Source organism: Peromyscus maniculatus, chromosome 21 (genome assembly GCF_049852395.1).
Source record: "Peromyscus maniculatus bairdii isolate BWxNUB_F1_BW_parent chromosome 21, HU_Pman_BW_mat_3.1, whole genome shotgun sequence".
Classification (NCBI taxonomy): Eukaryota; Metazoa; Chordata; class Mammalia; order Rodentia; family Cricetidae; genus Peromyscus; species Peromyscus maniculatus.
This window is the reverse complement of record NC_134872.1, coordinates 17,605,469-17,621,336: the sequence shown is the minus strand read 5'-3', so window position 1 is coordinate 17,621,336 and position 15,868 is coordinate 17,605,469. Positions and strand designations below refer to the sequence as shown.

The 15,868-nt window shown below is 46.1% G+C and overlaps 1 protein-coding gene across 3 annotated transcripts in view; it reads right to left on the bottom strand.

Moving 5' to 3' along the window:
- Window positions 1-12,428, bottom strand: part of Bicc1 (BicC family RNA binding protein 1) — a 238,309-nt gene extending 225,881 nt beyond the window's left edge. For 2 of the 3 annotated variants that reach the window (XM_006979051.4, XM_076557005.1), the window contains exon 1: window positions 12,176-12,427. In XM_006979051.4, the coding sequence (XP_006979113.2) occupies window positions 12,176-12,365 (190 nt within the window). In that variant the 5' untranslated portion in view covers window positions 12,366-12,427. Of the gene's footprint in view, window positions 1-12,175 lie in introns of all 3 variants that reach the window. The other variant, XM_076557004.1, reaches the window with a different exon arrangement.
- Between the last annotated feature and the right edge of the window lie 3,440 nt (window positions 12,429-15,868).

The following is a 15,868-nucleotide window of genomic DNA, read 5'->3' as shown; positions in this document are numbered from 1 at the left end:
CAAGAAGATCAAAAGTTCAAAGCCAGTCTGAGCAACTAAAAAGAAATAAAATTTAAATCCTCTTTAAATATGGATATGTGTTAGTCTAACTACAAGATGGTCTGATGCTTACAATTGGTTACAATTTTTTATCTGGTTTGACAACTTTTAATTTAGCACCGGCCCAGATGAGATATATGTATGAATTACCCAGCATTCCCCTCGCATTGAGTTGACTTTGCATGTCCTCATGCAAAAGGCCACGTCACTGGCAGTGCAATGTTCTCTACACGCCCTCAGCTGAGCAGAGCAGACTACCTTGTGTGTAGACAGCACCTCTGTCTTCTTTTAAAGACAGCTGTCAAGTACCTCTTAAGGCCAAGTGCAAGCCCTGCATTTAACGTTCCATTCCATGAGGTTAATGTTAGCTCCACTTGCCCAAAATGGGACAAACCCACCATGGGTCAGTCACTTTGTATACACAGTCCAGCTATTTCACAGCACTGGGCTAAATGCTGGAGTAAAATAGAAGATGAATTTGAAAAACACAGACCATTCACAGGACACCAATTGTGAGTCAGCTTTATAAACATTATTGTGTAATCCTCACCACAGCCCTGAAGAGAAGCATTATTATCCCTGGTTCACAAAGGAGGAAGAGACAATTTAACCAAAGACAGAAGTAGGCAGAGCCTTTGGCCCTACGTTCCCACTGAGATTCTCACCCATACCCGGGTCCACTACCGAGATCCTCTGCATTTTCACAGGACTCAAAAAGTGCCTCGCCCCATGGGGAAGGTGGCATGCCACCCTGAACTCAGATGTGATGTGTCTCTGCCCCACATGGGTGTCTGGACTCTCCAACGACCCTTGAGGATAGTCTTGTCCAGATTCACTCAGAATTCCAAAACGACAGCAGAGTTTCAAATTTAAATAATTTACAGGGTTCGTTTGTTTATGAAAATGTGAATCCTAGGATCACCCGTGTCTCCTGGGCTGTTAATGAGGGCTGAGTACACAGGCCTATCGGCATAGTTAATGACTACACAGGCCTAGAGCACAAGGACCATGCCTTTAAGACACACAGTAAACACTCAGGAAGAGCTGCCCCTCTTTCAAGGTTACCCCCTTCAGCGTCATGCACTTCAAAACTTTTGCCTCACAATATAGTTCCCCCAAAACTATGAAATAATCATGGTCACTCCAACTTGGTCTATAGTCAAAATATGATTATTTTGCTAATCAAATGTTCTTTCATAAAACTGTATTTCTAAAACATATTTAGAAATACAACAAACAAGTAGCTAAAAGATTAGGCTGAAAGGATGGTGAGAAGTAGCAACCACGGCTCTAAGAAAAACTACAAAAAACTATGCAAACATTCCATAAACATATTCATAGTCAGGAAGTGAAGACAGCCCTTAGGACAAAGACATTGCTTGTAATATATTTCTCTTCTAAAAGTTCTCTTCAAAAGGTTGGGGGTTTACCTCTGTGGTAGAAAGTGCCTGCCATATACAAGGCCCTGGATTTGATTCCTATTACCACCACCACCACCACAACAACAACAACAACAAAAACAAAAACAAAAACCGTTTTCTTCACATTGCTTTTTAAATTTCTAGAATAAAAAGCGTTCTGCTTGTGGTACTCGGTGTATGTGTGTCTGCACATGCTGGAGGGAGCGTAAGTGTGCATGTGTGTGCACCTGACAGCCATCCAACCAACCTCAGCTGCCATTCCTCCGGCGCCATCTTCTTTATTTTTTGAGATCTCTCACTGGCTAGCTGGCCAGGGAGCCCCATAGATCCACCTGCCGCCTCCTCTCCATCACCAAGACTATACGTGCATGCCCCCACAACATCCAGCTGGGGTTTGTGGGTTGTGGGGATCAAGCTCAGACCCTACAAACACTTTAATGGCCGAGCCACTTCCCCAACACCCCCCCCCCCCGTACCTGGAGGCTTTTCTGCATCCTACCCAATCCCCCAGCCGCGTATAAAATAATCACTCAGAGGTTTACATTAATAATTATAAATGTTTGGCTGATGGCTCAGGCTTATTACTAACTAGCTCTTACAACTGAAATTAGCCCATTTTTATTAATCTATGTATTGTCATGTGGCCATGGCGCTACCAGTCTGCTGGCATTTTGCTCCTTGGGAGGCTGGATGGCGTCTGCCCAGCTTTGCCCTTCTTTTTCCCTGTATTCAGTTTGGCTTTCCCATCTAGCTATATTCTGCCCTGCCATAGGCCAAAGAAAGTTTATTCATCAACCAATAAGAGCAATACATATTGGCAGTGTACAGAAGGCCATCCCACATCATCCCCTACACACTCAAAAAAATATGTTTTTAAAACTATTTTATAAAATACATAGTAACTATTATATCAACTCACTAAAAATGCATTAAAAAAAACTCAATGCATTCTGAATCACATTACAGGAATGCAGACAAGCTCCCCCTTCACAGGATGGTAAACAGCTGTGCATGCTCCTTCCAAGTCCCTCCAAGAAGCCACTGTACACAGCCCACACAAACTACACTCCTAGATGCAAAGCTTTCAAGATGGCCTCATAAGGAGGCAGAAATGCCAGCTCCCAGGGTAGCAGGGAACCCCAGAAGGCAAGACTCAAAGGCCTCTGGAAGTATTTCACCATCTTGACCACCTACTAATGTTTCTCAAAGCTCGGCCCTGGGACCACCTACATTAGGCTGGTACTCAACGCTCTCAAAACACGGATCACTGCCTCAAGCCCTTCGCCTCACCCCCACCTCCCAGACGTGAAGAATCTGGACTCTGAGCGAGGATGAAAGTTTGCCTTTTAAAACAGACTCGGGATTTTGATGTATACATATTTTTAAGAAATACTGATTCAAAACATGCTGACCAGATAAGGCGAACATTGCTTAAATTTTTCAGTGATTAAAAACCAAACACCCCTCACTCTGCACCGACCATCCTGCCTTCTAACATCCCCCAGCTGCCGTCTCGAACAAGCCAGGCCTGTCAGGATCACCGGTCCAAGAGGTAGGTCGCCTATGAACCTGCTTCTCTTCTTCCTAAACTGAAAATTCTTCTGGGGAAAAAAAATTGAAACATTGATCAAAAGCCAATGTGTGTGGCATATGCCTGTAACCCCAGCACTTGGGAAGATGAGGCAGGAGGATGGTGAGTGTGAGGCCAGCCTGGGTTCATAATGAAAGTCTATGAAAAATAAAGGGAGAATGCAAGGGGGGGACAGAAAGACCCACCACACTGTGCCCCAAAATTTTACTAATAATAAATTCCGTCACTACTAGAATAACTGAGGATTCACACAAGGTTTTTAGGCAAAGCATGTCTGGAGCTGAACACTCAACACGACCTCATCTTTGTTCCTGCCTCACCTGGCGCTGTCCATATTTCCCACACAGGATTTCTAATCCTCACAATGTAGAAGAGACTCTGTCCCCACTTTAGAGATCAACGTACCAAGACTTAAAGAAGTAACTCACTTGCGCCAAGCCACAGAGCCAGGATCTGAGCCCTGGTGAGTGAACAGCAACATAATTAGGCTCTTTCCACTGTGGCACTGTTATAAGCATTGTAACATTTCAACAAAGTCCGGTGTATCAAGGGAATCATGATTTATAATTTATATATAATTAATGATAATAATAATTTCGTACATCTGAAATTATGTCCTTCTAGAATCTCAAAAAGAAAAAAAAGCTCATAATAAAACCGCAAAGAGGAAAGAGAGGGAGGATGGTCTTACTGTAGAATTTAAGTCACACAGGGTAGGATCCATAGTTAGCTCAGGTCCATCTCTTCCCAGTGGTGAACAATAAAGGTGACATACAGCAGCAGGAACTTCATAGAGTTTTAAAAATATGTGATGTATGGGCATATGTTTTGAAGATCAGGAAAAGGCTTCCAAAATAAAATCATTGGTGACTGATGAATTTTGGAGCCAGTAATGGATGGAATTGGTGTGTTTGTTTTGTATATCTATCTACACTTTTCAAGTATTCTATAATAAGCTTGTGTTTGCTTTTTAAATCAAGGGATAATACAGCGGGTAGTTTTCAAATCCTCTGATTTAGTACCTCCCTACAAGCAATGCCACTAGGCCAGATCAAGTCAATGTACAGAGTCATGTGTAATGTCTTTTCCACATCACAAAAACCACCATTTACTTAGAATGCAAATGTTGTCTCTCTGGGAGCCAGCCTTGTGGTGGTATTGTGCTCCCCAAAATATTGTGCACCCTAATAAACTTATCTGGGGTCAGAGACAGAACAGCCACTAGATACAAAGGCTAGAAAATGGTGGCACTCACACCTTTAATCCTAGCACTCCAGAGATAGAAATCCGTCTGGATCTCTGTGAGTTCAAGGCCACATTGGAAATGGCCAGACATGGTGACACATGCCTTTAATCCCAGGGAGTAGTGGTAGAAAGCAGAAAGGTATATAAGGCGTGTGGACCAGAAACTAGAAGCATTTGGCTGCTTAAGCATTTGGCTGGTTAAGCTTCAGGCTTTGGTGCAACACAGTTCAGCTGAGATTCATTCCGGATGAGGACTCAGAGGCTTCCAGTCTGAGGAAACAGGACCAGCTGAGAAATTGGCCAGGGTAGGTTAGCTGTGGCTTGTTCTGTCTCTCTGATCTTCCAGAATTTACCCCAATATCTGGTCCGGGTTTGATCTTATTAATAAGAACTGTTAAGATTCATGCTACACAGCCTCCTAAATGAGAACAGGATTTAATACTCATCACAAATGAATGTGGTCAGCACCTACCATTATCCAGGGGTTCGAAGGCAGGAAAAGGTTGTGTAGACAGGGCCGAGGGCTGGCTCAGTGGGTAAAAAAAGCACTTGCTCTTCAAGTGCAAGGACTCAAAGTCTAAATCCCCACAACTTATACATGTACACATACACACACACACACACACACACACACACACACACACACATAAATGTAATTTTAGAAGTTTAAAACAAAAAGCATAAAAATGTGTCAATGTGCAGTGTACTCAGAGCATTCCTACGGATGGATGGTTTCACACATCTTGGACCTTGTGCTAAATGCTAACACACCAAAGGACTAACTAAGTGTTAAATGAGCTGGCGCTTAGAGCCTCCCAGCTAGAGCCACTTGCCAACTATCCCCACACACTGAGAAAGCCTTTGTAAGTCGGTATGAGGAGTGTGCCTCATCTCCTACAGCACACTAAGTAGTCCACTCTCATCATGTACTTTTTTTTTTTTTTTGGTTTTTGGTTTTTTGAGACAGGGTTTCTCTGTGTAGCTTTGGAGCCTGTCTTGGAACTCTTTCTGTAGCCCAGGCTGGCCTCAAACTCACAGAGATCCTCCTGCCTCTGCCTCCTGTGTGCTAGGATTAAAGGCGTGCGCCACCACCGCCCGGCCATCATGTGCATTCTTATATGAGAACTCTATTAATAGAGTAAATGCCATAAATCAGATGTGCCAACTGGCACACTGTGTTAGCTCATTCTGGGAAACTTCAAATTGCAAAATATGGCACAAACGTGATGCTCATCCTATCTAACTACCTCAGAATGATTTCATCTTCTGAGCAAGATCTGGCTTCATTGGTCAGACTCTGCTAGACTGACTAGTTTACGAGATGGGGAAAGGGGGGAAATGGGAACTATATTCCAAAAGAAAAAAGGTGGCTAGAAGGAGAGAAGATATAGTAGTACAAAAGAAAATAAATATTTGTACATATCAGGTCATCCTTTTATTTAAAAAAAAAATAAAGAAAACACTGAAGACAAAATGATGGCGATACAAATGAGCGTTTCAGGAACTGGGGAACACTTATCAGGGAGGTCGTGTGTTCAGAATCTGCAAAGTCGGGGCTCCATCTGCAGCACTATGAAAAGGCCACTTTTGGGACTCAGGGGCCCCGGGTCACCTGGTTGAAAAAGTGGGAAGAGGAGAGCATCTCTGGAAGACAGCGGCATCTTTCCTGTGTGATGCTTGTTTTATGCCTGCATTACTCTGAGTACATCGCCAAGAACTCCAGTCTCGGGGCTACAAATGCTGCCCAGAAACCCCCAACCCAGGGAACCTCTTGCTTTTCCCAGGATTGCATCTGTGCTTCACCCACAGCTAGGACACGTGAACCGACTGACTCAGCGTCCACTCTGACACCATGCTTGTCTGCCTACATCATCCACAGAAGGTGGAAAAGAAGACACACTCCCCAAGACTCCCGAAGAAACAGTAGCCAAAGGAACCCAGGTGAACTTTCAGTATTCTCTGTCCCACATAAACGTGGAATTTTGCCTGCATGAATCCCAGATGCATCTGTTACAGGCAGATATATGCCACAATACTGCATAAAACAAAGCAAAGGCCACAGGCTGAACCGGTGATGCCCCGGAACAGGATGGATGGACGCTGAGCTCCTTGATGTCCTTGCTCATCTACTGAGGCCTGGACCACATAACTGGTTTTTTTTTTTTTTTCTTTTGGCGGCAGCCAAATACATTCCTGCCTGCAAAAGTCATTGATATAAGGAAATCTCATGCTTGAACGTGTTAATGATCAACTTGACCAGAAACCCCCACATCTCCACAGAGACAAGACATATTGAGTGTATACACATTACTGGAAGGGCTTTTGTCCTATGCCCTTAGGTGAAGGAGGCATCTTCCCAGGCCTCTTCAAGTTGCTAAGACAGCGCCCTAGTCCAGGGATGGTCTGAGAGAAGCACCTGAGCACTTCCCTGCAAGCTACAGGGCCTCTGAAGTCATTTTCAACTTTAGGCAACATGTTAGCTTTGCCTTTGCATTCCGCTCTCTGGCTGAATTACAATCATCCTATCTAACTTCCCAATTTTATTCAAAATCTCCTTGATAAATCAAATACCCCCATCAAAAAAAAATTCACATGCACTTTTTTTTAATTAAGGGACCTAGCAGTGCTTGGGGTCTTGTGTTTTGCATTTTTAGGGTCTTTTTTTATGTGTGTTTTGCCTGGATGTATGTATATGCACCATACGAGTGCAGTACCTGAGGAGGCCAGAAGAGGTCATCAGATTCCCTGGGGATGGAGTTAATAAGCCGTTGTGAGTCATCACGTGGGTGCTGGGAACTGAACCTGAGTCCTCTTCGAGAGCAGCTAGCACTCTTCACTGCTGAACCATCTCTCCAGCCCCCATGTTTGGAACTCTCTTTCCATCACAGGGGACAGTGATACTGCTGCTGTCACGGCACTGACACCTCCAAGTGCCGTGTGCCCGACCCTACAGCATTCTATACACAACTCATTGTGCTTCCATCTCCCTGTAATGAGATCTTTTTAAAAAAAAAAAAAAAAAAAAAAGATTGATTTTACATGTATCCATGTGTCTGTGAGAGTACATACTTGCGGAGGGCAGAGAGGGCATCGGATCCCCTGGAACTGGAGTTACAAGTTGTTGTGAGCTGCCCAACAAGGGTGCTAGGAACCAAAGCCGGGTCCTCCACAAGAGCAGCGTTGAACCTCTGCCCTCTCTCTCTCTCACCTGCATCCCCCCCCCCCTTTATCCAGCGCTCTAAGGTGAGACCATCCATCCCTGCCCCTTCTGCACAGATGAGAGAATAAATCGTGCCCAGGCACAGTGTTTTCTTCTTGTGAAAAATGCCCTTTCCACACACTGATGAGAGGCTCAAGCACAGAGCGTTTCTAGCAGAAGAGGGGTTGATAGTCCTTAAAGAGGCACAGAGAGAGAATGGGAAGCCTTTCAGAGAACAAAAACTACTCTAAGCAAGGGCAAGTGCCACCCAAGAGGCTCAGAAGACCTCTACCTCCTCAGCCCCATCCGTCAGAGATTGATGCAGCTGTACACAGCACTTTCTAGGGCTAAGCCACTCGCCACCCTGCAAGCTACCAGGGGGCCAACGATGATCTTAAAATAGCTGTGAGGTTCATTATATTTATTCTCTAGTGCTGGACTCTCACTCTTAATATATGAATACATACTCTACTACTATATATATATTGTGACATATTGTGACTTAAAATGAATATTGTTTCTGTAATTCATTCAACATTCCCTCTGCAGACAGAACTGAGATATTTCTATCACTTTACACGTATTTTTTAAATTTATGTGTATGCCTGTGTAAGTATACGCCACCTGTGGTAGGGTCATTCACAGAAACCAGAAGAGGGATTCTGATCCCCTGGAGCTGGCAATTGTGTTACAGGCAGTTGTGAGCTGCCAGATGTAGGTGGGTACAGAACTCGGGTCCTCTGGAAGAGCAGCAAGTGTTTTTAACCTTTGAGCCATTTTCTCCAGCTCCCACTGCGATATTTTATATGCACCTTTTTTCCTCTTAATCATTACAACCGCTTCAAGTTCTCATAACTGTTACTAACGATGCTTTTTAGAAAGATAGCCTCAGGTAACATAATGGCAACAGACAATCTTGATCTGGCCCAAAGCCCTGTGCACATACCCACTGTCCTTCATAAAGCAAAGCTATTTGATCTGTTAATATTTGTTAGCCTTGATCAAGCACTAGCTAGAAAGCTCTGTTCACTTAAGCTTTCCTCTTTAAGTTCACTTCTGGAACTTCCTCATCGTCTTGTATTTTTGCTTCATGTTTCTTCCACCTCCACAACAATAGCTAAAAAAGAAACAATACTAGTCACCACACCACGTGGTAAAGTTTGCCAAGTTAGAGCAATGACACAAGGCGGCCACGGTGCCAGCCTGCCCTGGCAGCCAGGTCTGCTCAGGCAGGAAGGGATCCCAGTTTGTTCCGGTACTGTGAAAGCCCTGCGTGGTTCCTGAAGTCTTCCCTATCCTAGAGGGAAAGCTCAGTAGATGTCGATCTCCTTTATAAGTCCACGCCCATATCCCCCATTCCTTTACTTCTCTGCTGAAACGGCTCAGGACTCAACCTTGAAAATGTTTATGCCTCTCAGCTGTATGTGGGGGAATTCTCAGTCTGAGTTAAACACGCATGTTTTGTGATGGCAAAAAGGAAGTATTCATACAGGGATCCCATCTTTGCTACTACTGTTCTCTGGCAAGCGCCACCACTGTACCCCAGATATTCCTGACTGCTCCCCATCTCTTTCGGAGCAACCCTCCTTTTCGCAGTGTAACTCACTCAACTGACTTAAATGAATCAACAGCGTGACTCCTGGTGAAGTCTACCAAAATGCTGAGGGCTAGCTATGGAAGAAATAGAACACGATGTTTCCTTACCACTAAAAAATGCTGGACACAGCATGCATCCCAAGGCAGAGAATGCCCGTGGGGGGGGGGGGGAGGGGGGGCACTAAACTCAAAAGTAAATTCCCGTGTTTAAAAAAAAAAAATTGACCAGGAAGATCGATAATTGTCATCAAGATACCAACCAAAATGCCAGACATTCTTTATGGCTATCTCAAAGTAGTTGTTTTTTAAAAGGAAGAGGGGGGAAAAGTAGTAATTTTCCCTATATTTTGGTCTAGTGGTTTTTATGTACATCAATTAGACTCCATGATCATGCAAGAACGGTATTTTATTTCTTTGACTGCTAGCCTACTGCCCATTTTAACCTCAGTGAATTTTTGGTCCATTGCGTAGAAGACTCTCTCTACTAATAAAAATGCGACCTATTAAAGATTAACTTGCCCCCAGGACAGTCTCTCTAAAAACAAATTCCAGGCATTATAATCACCAATTTACACTCTGAAGACTTGAAGGCCCACAACCTTGCTTACCCTGTTTTAAAATGGAAAATCCCATATACTTTTTAAGGGTATTGTGAAAAGAAAAAAAATGGCAAATCACAAATTCACAATCACCAGAAATACAAACAAATGCAACCTTTCCCTACATGACCCTTTCCAATGGAAAAGTTTCCACCTAAAAATGCCTTTTTTGTGTTTTGTGGGGTTTTTTTTGTTTTGTTTTGTTTTGTTTTGTTTTGTTTTGTTTTGTTTTTGGCCAGACTTGGGTTTTATCTGTTTTACTTTTACGACTCTGAATCTGCAAATGTCGTCTTTTCCCAACTATATATATTACAAACTGTGGTACACACTTGAAATGAGTTGGCCCCGTGAGGGAATGCTGCATTATTCAGCTCCTGGTACGTACCACCACTGCATGCAGCAAGTCTTGCTCCTTAGGCATCCAAACCAGAGGTTCTAAAAATCAACCTCTATTTTACAGCTGGGGAAACTGAGGACAGAGAGAGGCCCAGGAGTTTGATTAAGATCTCACAGGGATCTGAATGCAAGTCTGAGCAGCTCTGGGCTCATACCTGCTAACTGCATAAAGCAATTAAACACCAAAGGTGGTGGTTCCGTGCACTGTGTGGGTAGGAGTAATAAAATGCCATAGTGCACTGTGTGCTAGGTTCTCTTCTCAACTGACTTCAAGGCTTACTTTGCCAACCAGGTAATGTATCTGTACGTAACTCTGGAAAATGAATCAAAGAACTTTTCAATCACTAAGTGGATAATTCATTATGTATAGGTTGACAAGGGCTAACTGCTCAACATCTGACCACTTAAAAGGGATTTAGGCCTTCAGCTGTTAGAATGGCATCCCTAAAAGATACATAAATAACACTTTAGGTTTCCAGAATGTCCTACCCATATTTTATTGGATTCAAAATGAAAATTCACTGAAAAAGAAATCCCCAGGGAGAATTCAGATTTTACAACTAGACTTTCCAGAAACTGGCATCCACGTCAGTATTTGTGCAGGGTACCAATTAAGGATGATACCACCCTGTTCTTCCGAGTAATCGCTCATCCTGTCTCCAACTCAAGTTAAGAGCAAGTTGGAAAGTGGTTAAACGATGGGTCTGGGATCTTAAGGTTCAAAACAAACAATCTTACAATACTTCTGCAACATAATTGTAACATTTTGTTTGCTCCCCCAAAACTAGGCAAAATTGTGGAACTAATAAGCATCACAAATGAAAATTACTGAAATGTAACCCGGCTTCAATTTTCAAATCCATTACTTTCTTACAAAGTTACATAATTTAAGGGAGAACAAGCCCGAGACATGACATTCGGAATGTTTATCAATACAAATAAGCAAAAAGGAGAGAGTTCTCAGCCCTTCCAGAAATGCCTGCCAAGCACTCCTGATACTTATTTCCACTAAGTTATTGTTTGGGAAAACATGTTGTTCTCTCTTAAAATAACCCTCTTAATTGTTCTGAAAAGCCACTGCATTTCCAGAGAGGAATAACTCGTTTCCATACTGCGATACATTGACTGATAAAGTCAAAATAAGTCACACAGGCGGCCATAAAATCGAGTCTGTAGACCTCCAAGTTTTCTGAGATGAAGGATGGGAGCTACCGAATCCTCACCACTCTCCCTTCCTGAGACTAGGGACCACTTCTCAAGTCTTCAAAAATAATGCTCACTCGGCTACCTCATCTCTGACTTCGGATGTAGGAGGTGAGTCCCACAGGTGACCACAGGTAGGCTGGTAATGAAAATTTTTAAAGGTCAAAATGACCTTGGACGTGTTAGCATTCCCTCTAATCCTAATGCGATAAATCAAATTTGCTTCCAATCAATCCAGTGTGAAGAAAAAAAAAATTTTTTTCTGGGAAAGTCCCAGAAACTCTAGAGTTAAAAAATAAAACTTTAAAAAAAAAAAAAATTCTCCAAATTATGAAAGACAAAGTCAGACTCCCACAGCTGCAAGGGAGAAGTTTCTGAACTGAATGTAACTCAAGCTGTCTTTTAGGAGCCTGGCTCCCCTGACACATGTTACCCTCGCACTGCCAGGACACGGATCCCCACGCCTGGGTGACTTGCTCCTCCAGCCCAAGCCTCCAGCGTGGGGGCGGGGGCTCGCAGCTGAAAGCTTGACATCTGCAGCTTTTCCAGGCGACCAGACCAGGCCCTAGCTGGAGGAAGCGGATACTGACGAGGGGAGGGAAAAGACGCGGCAGGGGTAGCCGGGACTCCTGGCTACGAGAAGCCAGGCAGAGTCACTCACGCTGGGCGGTCCCGGCGCGTGGGGATGCCACGGCCCAGATGTCCCAGCTGCAGCTGGCATCTCCGAAGTACGAATGGCAACTTAGGGGGCGGCAGGACAAACTTGGGCCTCTAGCTCCTCCGATCCGGCGAACTGGCAGTGGGGGGTTGGAGGGGGGGAAACCCGTGCGCGGACCCGGCGCGTCGTGGGCCCTTAAGAGGAGATCGGGAGCAGGAGCATGCCTACCTTGGAGCATGGCCTCGAGTTTCTTCCTGTCCACGCGGAAGCGCTCCTCGCTCCACTCGGGACTGTGCAGGGGCGCCGCGGCCACCAGATCGTCCTCGGAGCCGGCCACCGGCGAGTCGGTGCTGCGCTCGCTGTTGGAGCCCGGGTCCGACTGCGCCGCCAGGTAGCCCGGCTCGCCCTGCGCGGCCATGGTGCGAGCGGCGCTCGGGCTGCCCCGCCGCCCCGGCCCGGGCCGCTCTGGCTCCGCGCGGCGCGGCGCTAGCTCGTGCCCCCTCCGTCGCCGCCGCCGCCGTGGCCGCGGGAAGCCCTGCGCATCCCCGCCTCGGGCGCCGCCCCCGCCCCACCGCGCCGAGCTGCGCCCCGGCCCGCGCCCCCGCCTGCAGCGCCCGCTCCAAGCGCAAAGCGCAGCCCGCGCCTCCGGCCGCCGCCGGCCCCGCCGCCTCGCGCGCTCATTGGCCGGCCCGGCCCACGGGGAGCGACGGGCGGGAGCCATCGGCCCGCGCCCTCTCACACGCACCACGTCCACACGCCGCGCGGCGCCGCCCCGAAAGCCTGCCCCTCGCGCGGACCCTCGGGCTCTCGGACACCCTGGCCAAGTTCGAGCCCGGCGCTCCCCGGGGTGCCCGGCAGGCGCCTTCGCCACTGACTGCCACTTTTCTGTGTTTTCGCATAGAGTCCATCCCTCTCCAAACTCCCAATTTCCTATGTCCTCCTGCAAGGCCAAGTTCAAGCCCAAAGTTCCCGCGTGCCCGCCAGGCACACAAGCTTGCATCACTTACTATCACTTTTCTGTCCCTACACCTGGATTTCATCCCTCTCCATACTCAAGAGTACTCCAAACTTTGACTTGGCCAAGTTCAAGCCCAGGGAGGCCCTGAAGTCCTCCAAGAGTGCACGCAAAAGTCCACTCCTATCTACACACCCACGGGACACCCTGAGTCTGTCCCACAAGTGTGAATGGAAATAGTAAAAATAGGAGATCTGGGGCAGGAAGGATCAATGCCCAACTTTTGCAGTCATCAGATTTGACCTGACTCACGGGCACCCAACCCTTCCAATCCAAAGAGCCCTTCACCTTGCCAAAGCAAAGAGCAGCGCAAAGATGGGCGGCAAAAGGAGACCTCTCCTCCAGACTCTTTGCGATTTTTCAAGGAAGAGGTAGAGATGGGGAGATGTGCCTGTCTCTGAATTTCTGTTCATTTCTACCTTTGTTGACACTCGTTTCACCGCCTGAAGCATCTATCCCTACCCGAGATCAGAGATGACTACCTGGTCCTCCTAGGGCTCTTCTCTTTCCTAGGAGGGCTCTTCTCTTTCCTAGGCCACCCCTAGATGAAGACCTGCAATTGATCCTGACTTCCCAACCAGCCCATGCACACACTGCTCTCAAAGCTCAGCATGGAGCTCAGAGGCCAAGGCCCTGATAGGAACTTAGAACTCTGTCCTTCACAGTCACATAGATTCACACTGCCTTTCACTGAATAACCAAAAGCACAGGAATACCTTTTCTTCTTGGGAGGAAGGTAAAGACTGTCAGAATGTCGCTGAGCTACAGAGGGAAGCAGTCGGTTTACACGTGGGGCGAGCCATATATAGTCATAAAATGTGCTTCAGGAAAATCAGAACTCTTAGCAGAGGTATGGGTAAAGTGGCTCAGAGAGTCTCAGCACTTGCTGCCGAGTGTGTCAACCTGAGTTAGAGCCACAAAACACACACACACACGTAGTGGAAGGAGAGGCTCAACTCAGGCAAGTTGTCCTTTGACCAAAACAAAAGCACAATGGAACGTTCACTCACACCCATGCACAAATAAGTAAGGAGATGCAATTTTTAAAAATCAGGAGCTGGAGAGATGGCTCAGTAGTTAAAGAGTACTTGCTGCTCTTCGAGGGGACCAGGGTTCCATTCCCAGCACTCACCTCTCATGGCTCACAACTGCCTGTCACTCAAGCTCAGTGATATCTGATGCCCTCTTCTGGCTTCTTCTGGCACATGCACTCAAGGACATGTACACACACACACACACACACACACACACACACACACACACACACACATACACACACGCGTAATTTTTAAATTCTTCCAAGATCTGCACCTACTTGGAGCATCAGTGTGACTTACAGATGAGGAGTCATGTGGAAGTGACTTGATTAAGGACACATTGAAGTAGGGAAAAGAGCAAGAATCAAACCTGCTTCTCCACTTCATCATCATCCCTACACCTCCTACCCAGGGTGACTTCCTCTGACCCAAGAACAGATAGCCCGCTCAGCTGCCCCCTGCCAGCGTGTGCCCTCTGTTCTTCTGGTTGCCATTAGTGATTCCTCGGCAAAGCATAGTTAGCACCAACAGGGTCTATTTGGCAGCATCCCACAGCCTCCCATCAGGGTGTTTACCCTCTTTCTGGGAGTAAATACTCAGGGGAACCTTGCTGTGTTCTCGGTACTCTGCTAGGCTTGAAGAATAGTGAGCAAAGAAAGACACAATCCTGGCACTCTTGAGACTGGCCTTTTGGGGAGAAGGGTAGGGTGCTACCACAAGATAAATAAATGTATAAAGTAGTCCTTCTATCAGTGATTCTCAACCTCCCTGATGCTGCGGCCTTTTAATACAGTTCCTCATGTAGTGGTGACCCGAAACATAAGATTATTTTTGTAGCTACTTCATAACTGTCATAATTTTGCTGCTGTTATGAATTGTGATATAAATGTTTTTGGAGAGAGACAGAGAGGTTTGCCTAAGGGGTCACAACCCATGGGTTGAGAACCACTGCCCCATAGCAACCATTGTAAAAGGGGACTCGACATGAGAAAACCTACAATGGACTAATAAGGTTCAAAACGGTCACTGATGCTTATCAAAAGACTAACTCAGGAATTCACCTGTTGCAGAAAAAAAAAAATTACCCAGACAGGAGAGAGGAGGGAAAAGTCATCCCTGAAAAGTATGATATGATCATAACAGCATCCCTGAAATTAGCCTTTACCATTTTCTGCATTTTAGGATTGAGGAAACTGAGGCACAAGAGGTAAAGGGGCCGGCCCTGTAGGTGTTCGACACTGAGCAGAAAGCTGCTCTGAGCTTTCAGATTAACACAAAAACTCCCTGAAGAAGGAGGTGGCATGCGTCCCTCCATTCCTGCACCAAGGAATGGGCCAGCAGGGCCAGGACAGGAAAGTGAGGAACTGGATATGCTGAGTCGGGAGAGTCAAGTAATAGGTGAGGTGTGGGCACAATACATCACAATCGGTCCAGTCGGGGAAGCCATCTTCATTCCCAGAACAAAAGGGAAGCACACAAACGCTTTAGGTAAAAGGTGGTGTGGTTAAACTTGAGCATTAAAGAGATGTCAATATAGTTTAGAGAACAGACTACAGGGTTTCAGGGACAGAAAAGTTGGACTAATGTAGACACTACCCAGGAAACTTAGATCACCAATGCTAATGGCGTCGAGACGGGGCACATGGAGAGACACGAGAGGATTTGTGGGAAGTTATTTCCATAGTGTCAACAACTACACTAATGGTGGATGAGACCTGGGGTGACAGGGAAGGACATGTCTACAGGGTTATGGCTGACACAGAGAAAGACTGGCACTGTAAACTGAATAAGAGATTTCCTGGGAGATTTCTGTGCTGGAGGGATGATCACAACATCAACCCCAACACAACATCAACCCCAACATAATGA